Below are 20,954 nucleotides of genomic sequence, written 5' to 3'. Positions count from 1 at the left end.
AGAACAAGCAAACATGACAGAGCTCTTTCTGGGAGTTGCTTTGGGTTGCTAGAAAAGAAAACAAAGCAGGCTATGTAAAGGAAAATAACTTCATTTCTTTGGAACTCGGATTGTGGACACCACAATGGACATGCATTTGCTAAGTCCATTTAGCCTAATTTGACATTTTTGTGTCAGATGAATCTGTAATTACACACATTGTTTGTAACGCATTGGAGTTGTATTTTGTGGAATTCTACACTATTAAACATGCACTATTTGCAAGTTTAACAGTTAGATTTTTAATGTTTTTAAAGAAGTCTCTTCTGCTCACCAAGCCTGCATTTATTTTATCCTAATTTAAATATTTTTTACTATTAAAAAATAATTGTTTTCTATTTGAAAATATTTTTAAATGATTTATTTCTGATTTCAAATCTGAATTTTTAGCATCATTACTCCAGTCACATGATCCTTCAGAAATCATTCAAATATTTTGAATTGCTGCTCAACAAACATATTGTTATTATGCTGAAAACAGCAGGGTATTTTTCAGGTTTGTTTGATGAATAGAAAGTTCAGAAGATCAGCATTTATCTGAAATATAAATCTTTTGTAACTTTATTATAATTATTTATTATAACTTTTGATCAATTTAAAGCATCCTTGCGAAATATAAGTATTAATTATTAAGTATTAATAATAATTTCTTTCCACAAAAAGAAAAAATATATATACTGACTCCAAGCTTTTGAATGGTATAGTGTACAATGTTACAAAAGCTTTTTATTTCAGATAAATGCTGATCTTTGGATCTTTCTATTCATCAAAGAATCCTGAAAAAAATTTACTCAGCTTAGGGGTGTGCGATCGTCTGTGATAATATCGTAATTGTTGTTTCAACAATGTGCGATTTGACATTATCAAGTATATCACAAAAAACAAATAAACCACACCTACAGAGTGATGCTAGTAAGTACGCATTTCCAGTGCGTTCTTTCACTGTATGATTCAGTTTATTAAAATGCATTTAAAATGATCACATAATTCAAGATATGGGGGCAGAAAATGTATATATTTATATCTTTTCATATAGTTAATATCACACTAAGAGTGCCGTTTTTTCCTTCAAAAATAAGCATGACTACAAATGTACCGGAATATTGATTTTATACAACAGTTCAATAAACAAGAAGTTAATATTAAAAGCATATTTGCTGTTTTTGCTCAATTTTGTCAACAAAAATCATTCCAAACACAGCCACAGTACTGTTTTGCGTCTCTGAGCAACATGGCGGTGTTTTGTTCCTGAATGAACAGCCTAAATGTATTATCATTATAATTGACTGATTAAATGTAAGAATTTGACTAAAAAGATGATGCACACTTTTAGAAAAAAGCTTCATAAAGGTAAAAATGCCCATAAAAATTTACTTAAACTTATTGGAAAAGAACAATTTCTATCACTGCTGTGAACTGACCACATAGAATATGAAGAATATCAAAAACTTTAGGAGTCAGTCCTTAAGCACAATAACACACACAGCAAAATATTGTCTAATTATCGTTATCAATAAAATCCCAGAAAATATTAAGATATTTTTTGTCATTATCGCACACCCTTATAACTCAACTCTTTAAAATATTGATAATAATAATTTTAAAAAATGTTTCTTAAACAGCAAATCAGCATATTAGAATGATTTCTGAAGGATCATGTAACACTGAAGGCTGGAGTAATGATGCTAAAAATTTTGCTTTGATCACAGGAATAAATTACATTTATAATATATTCAAACAGAAAACAGTTATTTTAAATAGTAAAAATATTTCAAAATTGTACTGTTTTGCTGTACTTTGAATTAAATAAATGCAGGATTGGTGTGCAAGAGACTTAAAAACATCACAAATCTTACTGTTCAAAAACTTTTGACTGGTAGTGTATCTGTTTATGAAATGTACATATTTTATGATTTTATCTTATAATTTACAGGGCAATATGCACTTTAACAGAAATATATTGGTAAAACATTAACGTTTTCCTAAGTAAAAATAAGAATTGCCTTATTTTTGGTATTTTCTGAAAAATCGGAATTTTAGAATTTCCTGCACAAATCATCTGCTTTGTTTAGATTTTAATTAAAAAGTTTTATGGAGTGTTTTATGTTGTTACTTATATCTTTATTTTATTATTTTAGCATTCTGTGTCTTCCCCAAAAGGAAAAAAGGTACAAGAGCTGTCACTGGGATGGTACCCTTTCAACAGGGAGGCCTACTAAATTGAACCTTTTAAGTACTAAAATGTACCTTTTAGGGATACATAAGGTACTTCAACCACCTGTGTTGTTATCGGTGCATTTTACAATAACTGTAAAAAGATTTTAGGTTAAGATTGTAGAATTTAATAACATGAAAATGGCATCGGGTAAAGCTTGTAATATTTTCACAGAATTTTTGTATGATTTAGTTCTTTCAACCACAGCTGCTAGTAACGGTATATAGCTTTTTTATAACATAAAATTTTAATCAGTTTGCTAACAATAGATGAAAGAGCAGTGATATCCAAAAAAGGAAAACTTGGCAGGACGTTAGGATAAACTGTATTATTTGTGGATGCACGGATGATGCTTTATATTATGTATTTTCCTGTTTATAGGACAGAGAGGGATTATAACAACTTTACAAGTGCACACAGCTGGCCTGTGATTACATTACGCATTTGGAGGTTTCTGTGGATAAACTTGAAAGTTTTTCCTGAGTTTGTACTATCCCTCTGAAGATGGTGATTCATAAAGTTTTAGACTAAAGATCCAGACACCGAGAGTATGCCACTATGATAATGTAGGTTTTTAAGATTTTAATAGCAGTTCTATTCAACTTTATAACAGAAAAAGCAGTGGCATATTAAAAAGTATGTTAACAATTCATGAAATGCCATTGTTTTTTTATATACTACAGTATGTTGCCTCATTATTGATAGGTCTTAATACGATTAACATTTTATTTGAGTTGTCTTCATTCTTTCAACATGAATTTTTCATCAGTGAATCTGTCTTCAGAGCTCAAAACAAGGAGAGAAATGTGGTTTTGAATTGTTTATATAAGTAGACACAGATTTTTCTGTTATTTTTAACCGTTAGGAACATGTGTTAAAATTCCTAACTCTTTGTTTTATTCATCATGTTCCCATCTGAAGGATAAAAACAAACAAAAAGCCCTGTGAAACAGACTGGCAAGGTTTGTTACCAAACACAATAAATAAAATCAGGGCCAACAATTTTTCCACAAACAATGTAATTGGAGTTTTGATCTAGGCTATTGGTGCAGAGAAAGTCAAATTATTCACAGAGCTTTGCAAATCATTCACAGTGTCTCGTTCCGTCTTTTCAATCAATTTGTGTCAAATGTGAATATATTGCATACTCTTTTAAAAGGCTACCCAAAAAAATCTGTCATTCTATTTGCACAGTTGTTCCTTACCAGACCTTTTTATCCGAAGCTACTTACAAAGCTACTTAATTACGGAAAAAGGCCCAATGGGACAATACGGGGTTAAATAGGGTTTGCTCAGACACACAAAAGCAAGTTTCATATAATAAACAAACATAGTTTGTTACATATACAAACTCTCAAAGAACATGCACACACTGTGCCGCACATACACTGGCATATGATCAAGAAAAGGAGGTTCAAGAGGAGCTATAAATGTGTCTTAAATGTACTGTATACATTCAAACAGTATATTATACAATTCTTAGATTTCTGAGTCTTAAGCTTTTGAACACTGGTGTTATTCTGTTCTATTCTATTCTGCATCTGCATCTGCATCTGCCCAACAAATATTTTTGGCTCTTTATTTTTGTTTATTGTATTATTGTACACACAAGGATTCATGCAAACACAAAAACGTTTCGTTCCAGATGAGCATGTGGCGAATAAAACTGAACAGAGTAGGCCTTGTCACACAAAACACAGACATGTGTAAATTAAATGAGAACAATATAGTCAAACACCAGAGGAACATATCATTTTATGTCATGTTTTTTAGATTTAATCATAATACATTCACCACATTGTCTCTCTGTATTATCATCACCTGCGCTGTTATGAAAGAACTCGCCAGTCACTTCGTGCCTTCAATAAACGACGCCATCTGGTGGCTTTTTATCAGTATTCTCAATCTATAACTTTTTCAAATTACTGTGTTCGTTGGTGTGGCTTTTCCTGTGTGTGACCACAAGCTCAATTTATTGATTTAGCTGTCAGATCTTGCCTTAGGCTGGTATGAACAAGAAAAAGTAAAGAGCTCCATATTTGTCCCTGCCCATATAAGATACTTCTTAACTTTCTCTGGGACAAACACAGTAGGCATAACAGACTTTAATCAGGGTAGAAACCATATGTGACCCTGGACCACAAAACCAGTCATAAGTGTCAATTTTTCGAAATTGAGATTTATACATCATCTAAAGGCTGAATAAATAAGCTTTCCATTGATGTAAGGTTTGTTAGGACAGGAAAATATTGGTCTGAGATATAACCATTTGAAAATCTGGAATCTGAAGGTGCAAAAAAAATCAAAATACTGAGAAAATCGCCTTTAAAGTTGTTCAAATGAAGTTCTTAGCAATGCATATTACTAATCCCAAATTAACTTTTGATACATTTATAGTAGGAAAATTAGAAAATATCTTCATGGAATATCTTCATGATCTTTACTTCATATCCTAATGATTTTTGGCATAAAAGAAAAATCAATAATTTTGACCTATACAACGTATTTTTGGCTATTGCTACAAATATACCCCAGCAACTTAAGACTGGTTTTGTGGTCCAGGGTCACATATGAGGCTGTGAGGCACAGACTTACACTAACAGTCAAAATACAGCAAAAGCTGTTTTACTATTTAAAATAACTGCTTTCTATTTGAATATATTTTACAATGTAATTTATTCCTGTGATCAAAGCATCATTACTCCAGTCTTCAGTGTCACATGATCCTTCAGAAATCATTCTAATATGCTGATTTGCTGTTCAAAAAACATTTTTTATTATCATTATTAAAACAGTTGAGTAATTTTTTTTTTCAGAATTCTTAATGAACAGAAAGATCCAAAGATCACCATTTATCCGATCAGTAGAAATTAATAATTTTATTTATCAAGGATGCTTCAAATTGACCAAAAGTTGATGACAAATACATTTATGTTACAAAAAAATTATATTTCAGATAAATGCTGTTCTTCTGGGCCTATATTCACAAAACATCTTAAGGCTAAAAGTAGCTCATAACTTGCCGATTTAGGAGAAACTCCTAAAATTTTGCTCTAAGAGTATTTCAAAAAGCATTTTAGCGCTAAAACAGCTTCTAAATCTGTGAAACAATATGAGTAGTGAAGAGGACTCCTAAGTCACTAAGACCAAATCCCAACTATCCTAAAATGGCTGTTGCTGGCAATCTGCCTTGGAACTTAAACTTTTTAGAAACACTCATTTATTTCCACACGTTTTCCCACACAACTTTTTTGGTTTTGGAGGTTATCCCAACTCCAAATTTTCCTTTGATTATATGCTTGTTTTCATTAACAAGTTGGGCAAGAAGTAACAGCTGTTCTTGTGTCCAGTTTGGTTTTATTAGTTTTGATTATTCTATTCTGTTAATAAAAAGGTTGTTTATATGCATATCAGCTAATTGTAACATGTAAAAGGCTGACAATCAGCTAAACATATACTTGTTTAATTAATGACACTTAGCCTGCATTTTAAAATCTTTATTTGAATGTGGCAACATTACATTTCACTCTACAATATTTCTATGAACAAATCTCTGACAGAGACCCCTTTCCTCTTAGCCAATCACTGTGTGCAATAGGCATGCTGACATCATCTATAGCAATGAGGTCAACCCCGCCCTTACTCTTAGCTTAAGACTTCTCTCTATTCCTTAGTAAATATTTGTCTCAGCAGCTTTGTTAATAGGTTTTAAGTGAAAAACTTTTAGCTAAAAACTTTTACTGCTATTTAGGAGAACTCTTAGTGGTAAGATAAAATGTTTTGTGAATACGGGCCCTAAACTTTCTATTTGTCAAAGAAACCTGAACCATTCTGCTTTTTTTTTTTTTTTTTTTTCAAATCAGATTTCTGAAGGAGCATGTGACACTAAAGACCGGAGTAATGATGCTAAAAATTCAGCTTTGAAACCACAGGAATAAATTACATTTCAAAACATATTCAAGTAGAAACCAGTTATTTTAAATAGTAAAAATGTTTCAAAATGTTACTGTTTTTGCTGTACTTTGGATCAAATAAATGCAGGCTTGGTTAGGAGAAGAGACTTCTTTAAAAAAAAAAAACATTACAAATTGTAAAAATAACTTACAACTAGTAGCGTTAATTAAAAAAAAAAATGACAAGCATTGTTTTATGGAGTTTTTGAAAGTCTATTGTAATTGTTTGGGTTTTTTTTAACAACAGTGCAATCCAAAACACCTCACTTCTATCCCTGAAAGCCTCGGATACGCGGTCATGTTGGAGATACTCGGATGTAAACAACAGCAATGGATTGCACCTTGTTCTGCTAATTTATGTTGTCACTCTAGTCTAAACCATGGAAAAAACGTGTGGAAACTACTAAATCATATAGAGACGGACTTAATAAGCAGGAAAGGGTGTAATATTTTGACAAACTAAAGTTAATATGTGGTAAAGATACATACAAGCAGTATTAATTAAGATATCAGCCTAATATTTCACCTACCTGACCGGAAATGATAAGAACAAACATGAATGTTGCCCTGGAAATCCAGGTTTAGTTTGGCCAAACACAAACGCCTTTTGTTCCTCAGTTTTTTGCACTCTTCTCCTTGATTTGTTTTAACTTTTGGCAGTCTGTAGTACTCCAAATGTTTTTCCCGGTCTGACCGATTAGTACAACCCAAAACATAACTATAACGGACCTTTTTCAGCAGCAATATTGCCCGAAATATCCGAGTTTCGTTCTGTTCAGTGGCTTTGTTTACGTTCTTTGCCGCCAATATAACCGATTGATGACGCGTCGTGAAAACACTCTATGAATAAATAAAAAAGGACTGTTTGCTCTCATTTGAGTTTATTTGTTTATAATTTAAAGAGATTTTACGTATGTGGTTTTTGTATCCCGTTTTCTTTATCTTTAAGCCTATCTGTTCAGTTTATTAATCATTTTATTTATTTACTTCCTTTATGTTATTTTAGTTAATTTATTTTTTAGCATCTTGTTACGTTTGGCTATGTGTGAACCCTTGAATTTTACCTATTGTTGTTTACGGACTCCGCTCGCTTTTCGACTTTTATTTTGAAAACTGCCGCCAGGAAGTGCTATCTCGTTCGCATAGGAAGTTGAATTATCAGCTGATCATGGTGTTTTGGATGGAAGTTGCTTTTGGCACGGAGGGGCTCTTTCTTTATCATCTTAAGCAAATCTTACACGTCAAAGACACCGGAAAATAAAGCTGCATGTAACACTGCGCCATCTCCAACAACCGAAACGACGAAACCCGGAGAAATCCGCGTTATTATGAACAGATGATAGTCTTAAGTGGAGATCTGTTTGCTTGCTGTTAAATCATCGGAAAGAAAGAAAACAACGCCAGGCGAGGCTCGTGCGAGTCACTGATAGTCTGATGTGTTTATGTTGACTTATCTCGGCCTGCGGTCTTTGCCATAAATAGCGTAAATACATGTAATGTAACTGGCTGGACACGAAATGCAATTCGTTCAGTGTAATAATCAGTAGCTGTGTGTTTTATGCGATTCAGGAGTGAGTAAAAGGTCAGATCAAAGTGTTTGTTTTTATGTTTTCGTTTTTAAAACAGACAGTAGTTATATACTTTATTCGCCTTTATATTACATATAAGATAAATAACGTGTTAAATTAATTCACGTTTATGGAAGTTGATAAAACAGCTACCTGTAACCAGTTATTCCTTCTTGACATCAGCTTGCTGTGACTGACATACCGTTTACTTGTTTAATTTATTTAAGCTTCGTCATATTGACCTTTTTATAAATGTGTATCTGTTATTCGTTTTCTAGTGTTATTTATAAGCATGGTGACAGTGGAATGCGTTGATAGCTGGATTGCATCACTTGTGTTTTGACATATCTGACGTCAGGGGTGTCGTCTGTCACTCAAACTGTGTTTAAAGTGTGTGGGAGCTTGTTAAACACACCACTTCGCTATATTTGGACTTGTTTGGCGATTTAACGGTGGATTATTCAAGATATTTCGAGAGGGAAGACTCAGATCTGGCACAGTCAGAGATCCTCGTTGATATCCCCAATTTCTCCCCGCCAATGCTGGATCTGGAGGTCGTTCCTGAGCGATCTTTGGGAAATGAACAATGGGAATTCGCATTAGGTGAGTGTGAGATCAGTACAACAGCTGAAGCCAATTGCATGTTGAAATATAATGCTAGAGCATTTGAAAATGAACAGCAATATTTTGACATTGTAGTCTGTTGACATCTGGATTTCATAAGTGCATTGCATGCTCTTTGACACGTTCACATCTGAGGTTCACTTGACCCGACAAAGGTCTGTTTCACTGAATTATTTTGTTTCACTAGAGAAGATACAGAAATATTCAAAGGAAACCCACTATTATCGCAAAGCAAGAGTATATTGCAACACACTGACTAAATGTATTTGTTTTGACATTTGTGAGTCAAAATGATCGACTTTTTTATGCCAAAAATCATTTAGATATTAAGTAAAGATCATGTTCCATTAAGTTATTTTGTAAATTTCCTACCGTAAATATATCAAAACCTAATTTTTGATTAGTAATATGCATTGCTAAGAACATCATTTAAACAACTTTAAAGGCAATTTTCTCCGTAGTTTTTTGCCCCCTCAGATTCCAGATTTTCAAATAGTTGTGTCTCGACCAAAAATTGTCCTATCTTAACAAACCATACATCAATGGAAAGCTAATATATTCAGATGATGTATAAATCTCAATTTATGACTAGTTTTGTGGTCCAGGGTCACATTTGCTATTGACATTTTACAGTTTATGTACTTCCTACATAATAAATACATAAATACACAAGAAAAGTAATATTTAAAGTTAATTATCAGGTTATATAGTTTTAATAATTTATATAGTTGTTAATGATTTTGTAAATTATGTTAAAACTTCCGCAAAGAAAAGAGTCTATTGAAGATAATATTACTACTTGGGCACGTTCATATCAACGGACGATAACGTTATGTCTGCTTATTTATGCTATCCACCTTTTTCTTCAACATGGAAGATAGCTTATGGGTGAGACTTCTGGTTCATTAGCCGCTACAGGGAAATAATAAGAAGAATAACAATGTAAAGCGGTAATTAGTTCCTAATTAAGATAATACCTTAAAATAATATGGTAAGACACGCCAATTTGCAATATCAAGCAGCAAAACAAGCTGTTTTATTTAGGTAAAAATAAAAAAAATACCCATAAAATTTACAAATGGCTGCGCCTACCCTTACGGGAAGAAAAAGGTTGATTAAAAGTGCTTTAAAATATATATTATTTTCATTAACTCTCAGTGTTTTTATCGTTCATAAGCTTGAAATGCTCATGCTAATATTTTATTGTTAGTTATTGTTATTCTTCTTGGTGTGATTCGATCTTTAAACTTCAAAACAAGTTACTTTTGGGTGGACTTAGCTATGCCGTGTAATAATAATGTTATTCCAAACATTGCCAAGTTGTTGTTTTAGTCTATATGATTATGCATATTATGTCTTGTAATTATCATGTTTTTACTACATACCTTATAGTTGTACAGCTGTTTACGCCACTTGTTTCATCATCACGTTAATGTGAACTGATCTGTTTGTCTGGATTTGTTTCCAGGGATGCCATTGGCCCAGGCCATTTCCATATTACAAAAACACTGCCGAATCATCAAAAATGTCCAGGTGCTCTACAGCGAACAAGTACGGATCTGCCTTTATTATTGACTATGAACAATATTAAGTATATGGATTATTTGGATTATTTGTGCCCTTATCTTACCTGTTTCTCTCTCTCAAACAGATGCCACTCAGCCACGACCTCATTCTCAACTTGACTCAGGATGGAATTAAACTGCTGTTTGATGCCTGCAATCAGAGACTGAAGGTGAGAAATGACACGTGTGTTTGTGAGAGAGAGATATTTTGGGTTGAAATATGTTTATTTCTCACAGTACGTTGCAAATACATCTCCACTGAGTCAGTGTTGTTTTTGCAGGTAATTGAGGTGTACGATTTGAGCAAAGTGAAACTGAAATACTGGTAAGTCGTCTTGTTTAGCCACACTAGTTGTGGATTATATTTTTGACCCTGGACCACAAAACCACAAAAAGGATGTATACATCATCTGAACACTGAATAAATAAGGTTTCCATTGATGTATGGTTTGTTAGGATAGAACAATATTTGAAAATCTGAAATCTCAGAGTGCAAAAAAATCAAAATATTAAGAAAATCGGCTTTAAAGTTGTTTAAATGGAGTTCTTAGAAATGCATATTACTAATCAAAAATTAAGATTTGATATATTTCTGGTCGGAAATGTACAAAATATTTTCAAGGAACGTGATCTTAATATCCTAATGGTTTTTGGCATAAGAGAAAAATCGATAATTTTGACCTGTACAATGTATTGTTTGCTATTGCTACAAATACACCTGTTCTACTTTACACTGCTTTTGTGGTCCAGGGTCACAATTGTGTTTGTCCGATGCTGATATGCTAACTTAACTACTGATAACGTTTGTGTCAGCCACAGAAATGTAAAATGACGCATTCCTCTGTTTATTACAGTGGAGTACATTTTAACTCTCAGGCAATAGCACCTACTATTGAGCAGATTGATCAGTCTTTTGGCGCTACTCATCCAGGAGGTAAGATTTTTTGTCTGTGTCAGTTATTTTTCCAGACTCTTTTTTTGCTGTGTGTGTGTGTATATTTATTGCAAACCTAATTTTCTGTCTGTCCAGTCTACAATGCTGCCGAGCAGCTCTTTCACCTGAACTTCCGAGGGCTTTCCTTCTCCTTCCAGCTGGACTCCTGGAGTGAAGCTCCTAAATATGAGGTGAGACTTTTTTGAGCTCTTTACTTTAGAAAAAAAAGTATTGTGACTGTGTGTACCATTAGATAGATGGATGGTCATGGTATTTAGATGGAGCTTCAAAGAATATTAAGGTATAGCCATGGTATTGCATTTGGCATGATGTATAAACATGGTATTTCCATGGTATTATTCCACTTTTTTGTTAGTGTGTGTGCTCTTCCTTTCACATAGTATTTGTTCTAACAATATACATATAGGAAATTGATCACTGCTTTAAAAATGTGGCTTATCTTTTGTTACATTTGATTGCTTTATAATAAAAACATATAAAGCTACGCACTTTATGTAGAATGATTTTGAAAAATAAAACTACTGCCTTAATATTAGTAATTAAGTCAAGTAAAAGTAAACTTAAAACTTAGGTATTTATTACTTACAAAGTATACATTTGACTGTTAATAATAATATGAAGTATTTCATTATTTTATGAAGTACATAATATACATACAGATAACAATATTGCATGTACACAAATGACACTTATGTCCGTGTTAAAGTAGTGTTATTTATGTAGTATTATAGTTTATTATTTTTATAATTTATTCATGTTAAATTAGCTTAAATTTTTTTTGTTCATTTTAAAATTATTTTTTTTATTTTTTTATTACTACTTGAGTTAATTACATTTCTTTTTATTATTTCAGTTTTAGTTTTAGTTTAGTTATATTGCTTCAGCTTAAACTTGCACCACCAGTCAAAAGTTTTTGAACAGTAAGATTTTTGCTGTTTGTTTGTCTCTTCTGCTCACCAAGCCTGCATTTATTTGATCCAAAGTACAGCAAAAACAGTAACATTTTCAAATATTTTTACTATTTAAAATAACTGTTTTCTATTTGAATATTTTTTCAAATGTAATTTATTACTCTGAATTTTCAGCATCATTGCTCCAGTCACAATCCTTCAGAAATCATTTCATTTATTATTATGTTGAAAACAGCGGAGTATATAATTTTTTCAGGTTTGTTTGATGAATAGAAAGCTCAGAAGAGCAGCATTTATCTGAAATAGAAATCTTTTTTAACATTATAAATGTCGTTATCATTACTTTTAATTAATTTAAAGCATTCTTGCTAAAAATATTAATTTCTCTAATTTCTTTCCTCCCAAAAAAAAAATTATACTGACTCCAAGCTTATGACTGGTATAGTGGGTAATGTTACAAAAACTTTTTATTTCAGATAAATACTGATTGTTGGATCTTTCTATTCATCAAAGAATATTGAAAAAATGTACTCAACTGTTTTAAATATTGATAATAATAATTATGAAACTTTGAACTGCAAATCAACATATTAGAATGATTTCTGAAGGATCATGTGACACTGAAGACTGGAGTAGTGATGCTAAAAATGTAGCTTTGATCAAAAGAATAAGTTACATTTTAAAATATATTCAAATAGAAAACAGTTATTTTAAATAGTGAAAATATTTTAACATTTTACTGTTTTTGCTGTACTTTGAATCTAATAAACTCAGGCTTGGTGAGCAGAAGAGGCTTCTTTAAAGAACATTAAAAAACTTTAGGCTGTTAATTGTATTTCAACTTCAAACATATTTTAATCTAACATTTGTATTTCACTGTAGCTTTATATAAATTAACAAAAGTGTTTTAATTTTACCCCTGACCCATGTATGAATTATACATAATCTAAAATACATTACTATGATGATGTAAGCATCTTTTCACCAAAAGAGACACCTGCACAGACACCACATTCTACTCCTAGTTGTTTTGCCTTGACAGCCTAACTTTGCCCATGGCTTGGCCTCCCTGCAGATTCCCCATGGGGCCACAGTCAAACGGATGTACATTTACTCTGGAAACAACCTTCAAGAAACCAAGTAAGAGCCGTGCATGTGTTTGGATATTTGTGGTGTTCATGTGTAAGTAAGATACCGTATCACCACTAATGAATGATTACAGCTGCATACAATTGAGCATGGATGTGTTTACTTACCTACCCTAATGTTCAAAGTCATTATGTCTATTTGTAATTTTTACGTGACCCAGGGGCACATTAATCTCCATTTAGTCTGAGACCTTGAGCCTCTAATTTCGATTGTTCAGTTTAATCACTAAAGAGTGCCGTGGGTTGCATTGCCTCAAGCAGCGTACATTGTAAATTATATATTTCTTCACAGGGCTCCGGTGATGCCTCTGGCTTGTTACCTTGGAAATGTGTATGCAGAGAGTGTGGAGGTGTTGAGAGATGGGGTGGGGCCGCTGGGTCTCAAACTTCGTCTTCTCACCGCAGGTATTACAAGCAGCCCAAATCTATTAAACTAATGTCAGACATTATTATACAATGTTTCTAAATTCATTTTAAGCATGGATTTTAATAACATTACCTTTAAAGTATTAATAACGATGCTGAATATAGTTAACTCAAGTACATCTCAGTACAGTGAGAGTCATATTCTCATGAACATATATTTGCAGTTAACAGAGAGATGATGAGAGCAACAGTTCCCTGTTTTCTGGCATGCTTCTGTGTTTAAAGGCATGTCATGACATGTTATTCCCAAAGTTAAGCAATGCTTAGCAAACCAGAATAAGTAATGTGTGCTTCTGGGATAAATAAACATTTGTGCTGATTATTGTTTGATTGTTAGTCATCACCGGCATAAACAAACAACATAGGTTTATTTTATCACTATAGCATAAACCACAGAGCTGGCATAATCATAAATATATTGATCTTAACAGAGATGTTTATTCCTTGGAAATGTTCTAGGTAATCAGTATTGTGTAAGTTTAACTGTATAGTTCAGTTGTTCTCACCTGGAGGGCCGCGATCCAAAAATGGATTTCAAGTCTGTTCTAATAGGGCTCACAGACAGCAGAGAAAAACAATAACAATGCAAATCATAAACTGCAAATATGTATTATGCTTTTTTAGGATAGCAACATACATAGGCTTCATACATAGACATCAACTTTTTATTCAGTATTTTATGGTTGATAAATAATATTAATTGTTTAATGTATCATTAAACAAACGGATTATTAACATTTATTGATTTTTAAGGACATTTACACCACTGTTAAAAGTTTGGGGTCAGTAAGAAAAAAAAAACATGTAACACTGAAGACTGGAGTAATGGATGCTGAAAATTCAGCTTTGCCATCACAGGAATAAATGTAATTTTTAAATTACATACAATAGAAAATAGTCATTTTAAATTAATCAAATAAATGCAGCCTTGGTAAGCATTTTTGAGACTTTAAAAACAAAACATCTTACTGAGCCCAAACATTTTACTTTACTTTATTTATAGAATTACTTATTTGTTTATTTATTTATATTATTTCCACTACCAGTCAAAAGTTTTTGAACAGCAAGATTTTTTTATGTATTTAAAGAAGTCTATTCTGCTCACCAAGGCTGCATTTAAGCTAAAAGTACAGCAAAAACAGTCAAATTTTGAAATATTTTTGCTATTTAAAATAACTTCTTTTTGAATATATTTTAAAATGTAATTTATTCCTGTGATTTCAAAGCTGAATTTTAGCATCATTTCACATGATCCTTCAGAAATCATTCTAAGATTCTGAATTGCTGCTCAAAAAACATTTAATATTAATATGTTGTAAACGCCTGAGTAGAATTTTTTCAGGTTTCTTGATGAATAGAAAGTTCAGAAGAACAGCATTTATCTGAAATAGAAATCTTTTGTAACATTATAAATGTCTTTATGATCACTTTTGATCAATTTAAAGCCTCCTTGCTAAATAAAAGTATTACTTTCTATAATTTCTTTCCCTGAAAAGACGGCAAGCTTTTGAATTGTATAGTGTATAATGTTACATAAGCTTGTTATTTCAGATAAATGCTGATTTTCGGATCTTTCTATTCATCAAAGAATCCTGACAAAATGTACTCAAGAAAAATAATGTGACGCTGAAGACTGGAGTACTAATGTTGAAAATTTAGCTTTGATCACAGGAATAAATTACATTTTAGAATATATTCAAATAGAAAGCAGTTATTTTAAATAGTAAAAATATTTCACATTATTACTGCTTTTGCTGTATTTTGGATCAAATAAATGCAGGCTTGGTGAGCAGAAAAGAATTCTTTAACAAACATTAAAAATCTTAATTAAAATGTCCAATCCTTTGACTTGTAGTATATTTATTTACTAATTTTATCCAATGATCCAGTAATAATATATATTGAAATAGTAAACAAAAAACTGCTTTTTCACATTGTGTTGTTTTACTTTCTCAGGATGTGGCCCGGGAGTTATGGCTGATACGAAAGTGCGAGCCGTTGAGAGAAATATCTTCTTTGGAGATTCTTGTCAGGATGTTTTGAGTGCTCTTGGCTCCCCACATAAGGTCTTCTACAAGTCAGAGGATAAGGTAATGACCAAACCTATTTATAAGGCACATTATTCTCAAGATGAGCAAAGCTATGTTCTCAAAAATAAACTAGCACATTCTGTTTGTCCTGAAATATCTTTTTCTTTTTTGTATGTCTCAGATGAAGATCCATTCACCCTCCCCTCACAAACAAGTCCCGTCCAAATGTAATGACTACTTCTTTAACTATTATATTCTGGGAGTGGTGAGTATTATTTTTAAATTACTCTATTAGTTATATTACTCTATATCATGCTGTTAGTGTAGATTTAGTTTGTTCAGTTTACATAAAACCATTTAACTATTTTCTCGATATCTTTCAGGATATACTGTTTGACTCTACAACCCACCTGGTCAAAAAATTTGTTCTTCATACCAACTACCCTGGCCATTACAACTTCAACATGTGAGTCCCATTTCTCTGCTTTCATTGTATTATGTATTGTAGTGTTGTAAATATTTGTTTGAATATCAATTTCAATTGGTCACTGCTGTTGGGAAGGTCATGCTGGAGGATTGGCAGTCTGGGAATATTGATTTAATATTGATTTTCATTTCATAATGCTTGCAGTGTTTAGCAGTGTGTGGTTTGAGTATCATATTCCACTTTATTTAAACGGATCAGAATAACTGCCCTTTATTCCCGTCTCAGATATCATCGGTGTGATTTCAAGATTCCTCTCATCATTAAAAAAGGTCTGTATCACAATCTCTGGACTAGATGATTATTGGTGTTTTGTGTTTGTTTCATTCATTAAATTGTGTTTCAGATGGGGCAGATGCTCAGAGTGAGGACTGCATTCTGACCACCTACAGCAAAGTAAGTTCATGGACACACATTATATACACATGCATTAGATGTTATGTTATGCACTACTGTGTGTATAAATAATTCAGAGAAGTTATTAAGCAAGTACTAATTGTTTTCAACTTTTGCACTCAGTGGGATCAGATTCAGGAGCTGCTAGGACACCCCATGGAAAAACCAGTTGTGCTACACAGGTGAGAGCCATATGGGTAGAGATTTGGTCACAGTGTTATTTTAGTATTATTTATATACTAGTTTATACTAGCCTTTATTTGCATGTTTTAATTTTTCATTTGAAGGCATAGTTTACCCAGAAATGAAAATAACCCCATGATTTAGTCACTCTCAAGCCATGCTAGGTGTGTATGACTTTCTTCTTTCAGACGAATACATTTGGAGTTATATTAAAAAATGTCCTGGGTCTGCCAAGCCTTATAATGGCAGCAAATGGGTGTTGAGATTTTGAAATCCAAAAACGTGCATCCATTCATCATAACCGCACAGCTCCTGAGGGTTAATAAAGCCCTTCTGAAGTGAATTGATTCGTTAGTATAAAAGAAAATATCCATATATAAAGCTTTATAAATCATAAACTCTAGCTTCTGCTAACTGTCGTATGCTCTGTAGGCTCTGGGTTTTTTTACAGCAAAGGAAAACCAGTCTTCTCTTGGCTTATATCGAAATCCTCTGACATTTTTGTTTACAAATCTTCGTTTTGCACTTCTAACTCGTGACCAGTGTTTTGTTTTGCTCTCTTACGTCATCCACTGGAATGTCACTCTCTCATGAACACATGTACAACAGTTAGAGGAAGCTAGACATTACAGTTTATAAAGTTTTAAATATGTTTTTTTTTTTTTTTTTTTTTTTACACAAACACATCGATTCACTTTAGAAGCCTTTATTAACCCCCAGAGCTGTGTGGAGTACTTTTTATGACGGATGGATGCACTTTATTGGACTTCAAAATCTCAACAGCCATTCACTGATATTATATTACATTTTTTAATATAACTCTGACTGTATACGTCTGAAAGAAGAAAGTCATATACACCTAGGATAGCTTGAGGGTGAGTAAGTCATTTTCATTTTCATTCACTATCCCTTTAAGTCTGTGGTCTAATTCAAATTACAGCACACAGACACCTCTGCGTATGAAAACCTGTTTATAATCTCTGATTAATTGATTAATTGTGTACTGCTCTGCAGGTCATCATCTGCAAACAACACCAACCCTTTTGGTTCCACATTTTGCTTTGGACTACAGCGGATGATATTTGAGGTATGTGACTGGGTCAGCTGTGTGTGTGTACTGTTTGTTTTACTGTCAGCCTGTATAAAAAGGTGCTTTTTAAAATAAAAATAAATATCTTAACTAAAATACATTTGGTATTCACACAGCTGTTGCAGCTGTGCTATGTTCGCAGTTGAGTGAAAATATCTTTGGCTTCTACTAGGAATGTACTGGTATTAAAATTCTGGTAGCACTTTATTTTGCAGTCCTATTCCACAAAAAATGTAGTTAGGACATTGTAAAATAGTCCATGTGACATCAGTTTATGAAGCTTTGAGAATACCTTTTGTGCGCAAAGAAAACAAAAATAAAGACGACGACTTGTTTAAAAAGCTGTTTCTTTTAAGACAATACTATCACAAATTTCATTTTATGCCTGACAATAATTTTTTTTAAATAAAGCCCCTAATATTGGCAGATAACCAATATGGTACTGATGAATTTGAAGTCAGAATCTGCTAAATGTTAATTATGTGACCACAATAAGAGGAATCATATAAAAAATGCATGTTATTGTTTATTTAGTACTGACCTGAATAAGATATTTCACATAAAAGACGTTTACATATAGCCCACAAGAGAAAATATTAGTTGAATTTATAAAAAATGACCCCGTTCAAAAGTTTACATACACTTCAGATTCTTAATACTGTGTTGTTACCTGACTGATCCACAGCTGTGTTTTTTTGTTTAGTGATAGTTGTTTATGAGTCCCTTGTTTTTCCTGAACCGTTAAACTGCCCACTGTTCTTTAGAAAAATCCTTCAGGTCCCACAAATTCTTTGATTTTCCAGCATTTTTGTGTATTTGAACCCTTTCCAACAATGACTGTATGATTTTGAGATCCATCTTTTCACACTGAGGACATCTTGGGGAATCATATGCAGCTATTACAGAAGGTTCAAACGCTCACTAATGCTCCAGTAGCAAACCCGATGCATTAAAAGCCAGGGGTGAAAACTTTTTGAATTTGAAGATCAGGGTAAATTGAACTTCTTTTGTCTTCTGGGAAACACTATCTTCTGTAGCTTAAAAATGGAAAATGGAAAAAAAAAAAAAGACAAAATAAGAAAATGTACACATCTTCATTCTGTTCAAAAGTATTCAATGCATTTTTTAATGCATTGTTTTTCCTTCTGAAGCATCAGTGAGCGTTTGAACCTTCTGTAATAGTTGCATATGAGTCCCTCAGTTGTCCTCAGTGTGAAAAGATGGATCTCAAAATCATACAGTCATTATTGGAAAGTGTTCAAATACATAAAAAAATGCTGAAAAACCACAGAATTTGTGGGACCTGAAGGATTTTTCTGAAGAACAGCGGACAGTTTAACGGTTCTGGACAAACAAGTGATCATTCAGATAAGAACACACTATTAAGAATCAAGTGTATGTAAACTTTTGAACGTGGTCATTTTTATAAATTCAACTATTATTTTCACTTGCAGACTATTTATAAACACATTTTTATGTGAAATATCTTATTCAGGTCAGTACTAAATAAAAAATAACATGCATTTTATATGACGCCTCTTATTTTGCATAAATAATTCACATTTTGCAGATTCTGCAAGGTGTGTGTAAACTTTTGACTTCAGCTGTATATTACGTACCCCACAACTAAGCATTTAATTAACCATTGGATCTCAATTGTTGCAATGTTCACAGGTCATGCAGAATAACCACATAGCTTCTGTGACTCTCTACGGAGCGCCTCGTCCAAGTAGCCTGGTCCGCGCCGAGCCGAGTGCCCACTGAGGAAGCCGTCACCCCCACGGTGCCCGTCCAGCCCTGCAGAGCCTCTGAACTGACCAGTAGAGTGTGCCTTCACTCACTGCTGCCATCACACAAGCTAAAGCAAGACATGCTGGGAGTTTCTCTGGAGTTGATCTCGCCCCCTTCCCCCTTCACATCCTAATAGAGGCCCCAATTCGGTCTCCTCCTCCTTCTCTTGCCCTCGGCCTGCTAATTATCCCACCCCCAAAGCTTTAACCCAGACATGCATCAACGTCAGCATCGTTATAGTACTTGTGGATGCACAGTGATCCATTTCCACACATATTTGCGTTGTGTTTTTGCCTAACCTTCTAAAAATCTCCATACCTGATGCACCAAAGGGCAAACATCGAACCGATTTCTCCTCTGCACACTAAACACTTTAACAAAAACGCATTCATTTGCTTTCCGACGCGCAGAGGATGAGAGCAAAGTCAAACGAGGACAGCATTAATTCAACGACGAGCGTGTTTTGTATGCATTTCCGCAAGGTTCCAAGCACAAGCTAGCACAGTATGGATCCGGTGCTGTGAAAAAGATGTTTTTGTGGCACATGAGCAGGCTCCCATACACACATAACGATTCATAAACTCATACCAAGTCAGCAGCACAGATTACCTCCCATTTCAATACCGTACATCCGCTTGATGGTTGATCCTGTTATTGTTTTGTTGTTCATGAGCGCATTAGTTTTGAACATTTGCACTAAAATACACCTAATTTACTTGATAATTGTCTCCTGTCCACTGAGGAATGTTTTAATTGCTGAGGACGGCGGGGAAGGGAACGACGACGTGCAATCTGGATTTCAAAGCTAGTTGCGACCCTGACTGGAGAGCAAAGCCATCCACCCATCGCCGTCTTTCTTTGTCCACAGTACAAAGAAGTGAAGTTCTTTTACCTTTTTCAGTATCTTAAAGTCTTAACTGTCGCCTGATTGCCAAAACATTAGCCAAAGAAGAAACAAGTTAGCTCTGTCATTTTAAACTCGCATCGAAAGAACATTCCCTTTTGATTTGATCCATACAGTTCCTGATCAGTTAATGCTTTCTCTTGCTTTCTACTGACGGATTTAGTAGAAGTGTTTTCTGTAGCCATGTCAATGTCTGTATAGATCTGTAAATAACACAGTTTTCATCGTTCCAGTCATCAGTCTAACGGTACCGTATTAGATCTGCTGACATTTGAAAGCGTTTCTGGCTTTCTTTTTGTTGTCCTAGATGAAGTCGTCTACATATGACTTTAATGGTGACTAGAGAGGGTTATAACTTTAGTAGATGGTTTGGTCACGTCTAACTACTGTTCATTCGCAGCTGTAGCCACCCATGGCTGTCAGGCTCCAGTTCTCTGGTGTCATTCCCACCTCCCCTCAGGCTTCTGCAGTGTGTGGTTCAGGCTCATTCGGGCATTTTTAGCTTTCTGTTACATTGACTTCTCATTAACTGCGCTGGAAGGCCGTCAGTGGTGTTTTTAATATTTTTTACCCCTTAGCCCTTTGTCATTTGCAAGGAAGTTGCTATTAACATTGTGCCTCATCTCCCACCGAGCCTGTCTTGACTTTTTCTCTGTAAATGAAATCGTTTTG

At 33.6% G+C, this 20,954-nt stretch overlaps 1 protein-coding gene across 1 annotated transcript; it reads left to right on the top strand.

Annotated features, from left to right (window-relative positions):
• Positions 1–7,394: 7,394 nt before the first annotated feature.
• On the top strand, positions 7,395–19,999 carry LOC141346115 (phagosome assembly factor 1). The gene is made up of 16 exons (XM_073851030.1): positions 7,395–8,378; positions 9,868–9,950; positions 10,051–10,134; positions 10,246–10,289; positions 10,819–10,898; positions 10,995–11,089; positions 12,906–12,970; positions 13,271–13,383; positions 15,361–15,494; positions 15,616–15,699; positions 15,818–15,900; positions 16,147–16,190; positions 16,265–16,314; positions 16,438–16,496; positions 17,512–17,584; positions 19,262–19,999. The coding sequence occupies exons 1-16, from the start codon at positions 8,315–8,317 to the stop codon at positions 19,349–19,351; spliced, it is 1,245 nt and encodes a 414-aa protein (XP_073707131.1). The 5' UTR covers positions 7,395–8,314; the 3' UTR covers positions 19,352–19,999.
• The last annotated feature ends 955 nt before the right edge of the window (positions 20,000–20,954 follow it).

This window comes from Garra rufa, chromosome 11 (genome assembly GCF_049309525.1).
Source record: "Garra rufa chromosome 11, GarRuf1.0, whole genome shotgun sequence".
Classification (NCBI taxonomy): Eukaryota; Metazoa; Chordata; class Actinopteri; order Cypriniformes; family Cyprinidae; genus Garra; species Garra rufa.
Note: the sequence above shows the minus strand (reverse complement) of the source record. Positions and strands in the feature narration are given on the sequence as shown.

Excerpts from the sequence above, each read along its gene's own strand:
- LOC141346115 (XM_073851030.1), top strand. The coding sequence starts at position 8,315 with ATGCTGGATCTGGAGGTCGTTCCTGAGCGATCTTTGGGAAATGAACAA. Across the intron at positions 8,379-9,867 it reads ACAATGGGAATTCGCATTAG|GGATGCCATTGGCCCAGGCC; the intron begins GTGAGTGTGAGA and ends ATTTGTTTCCAG. Across the intron at positions 16,191-16,264 it reads TCCTCTCATCATTAAAAAAG|ATGGGGCAGATGCTCAGAGT; the intron begins GTCTGTATCACA and ends ATTGTGTTTCAG.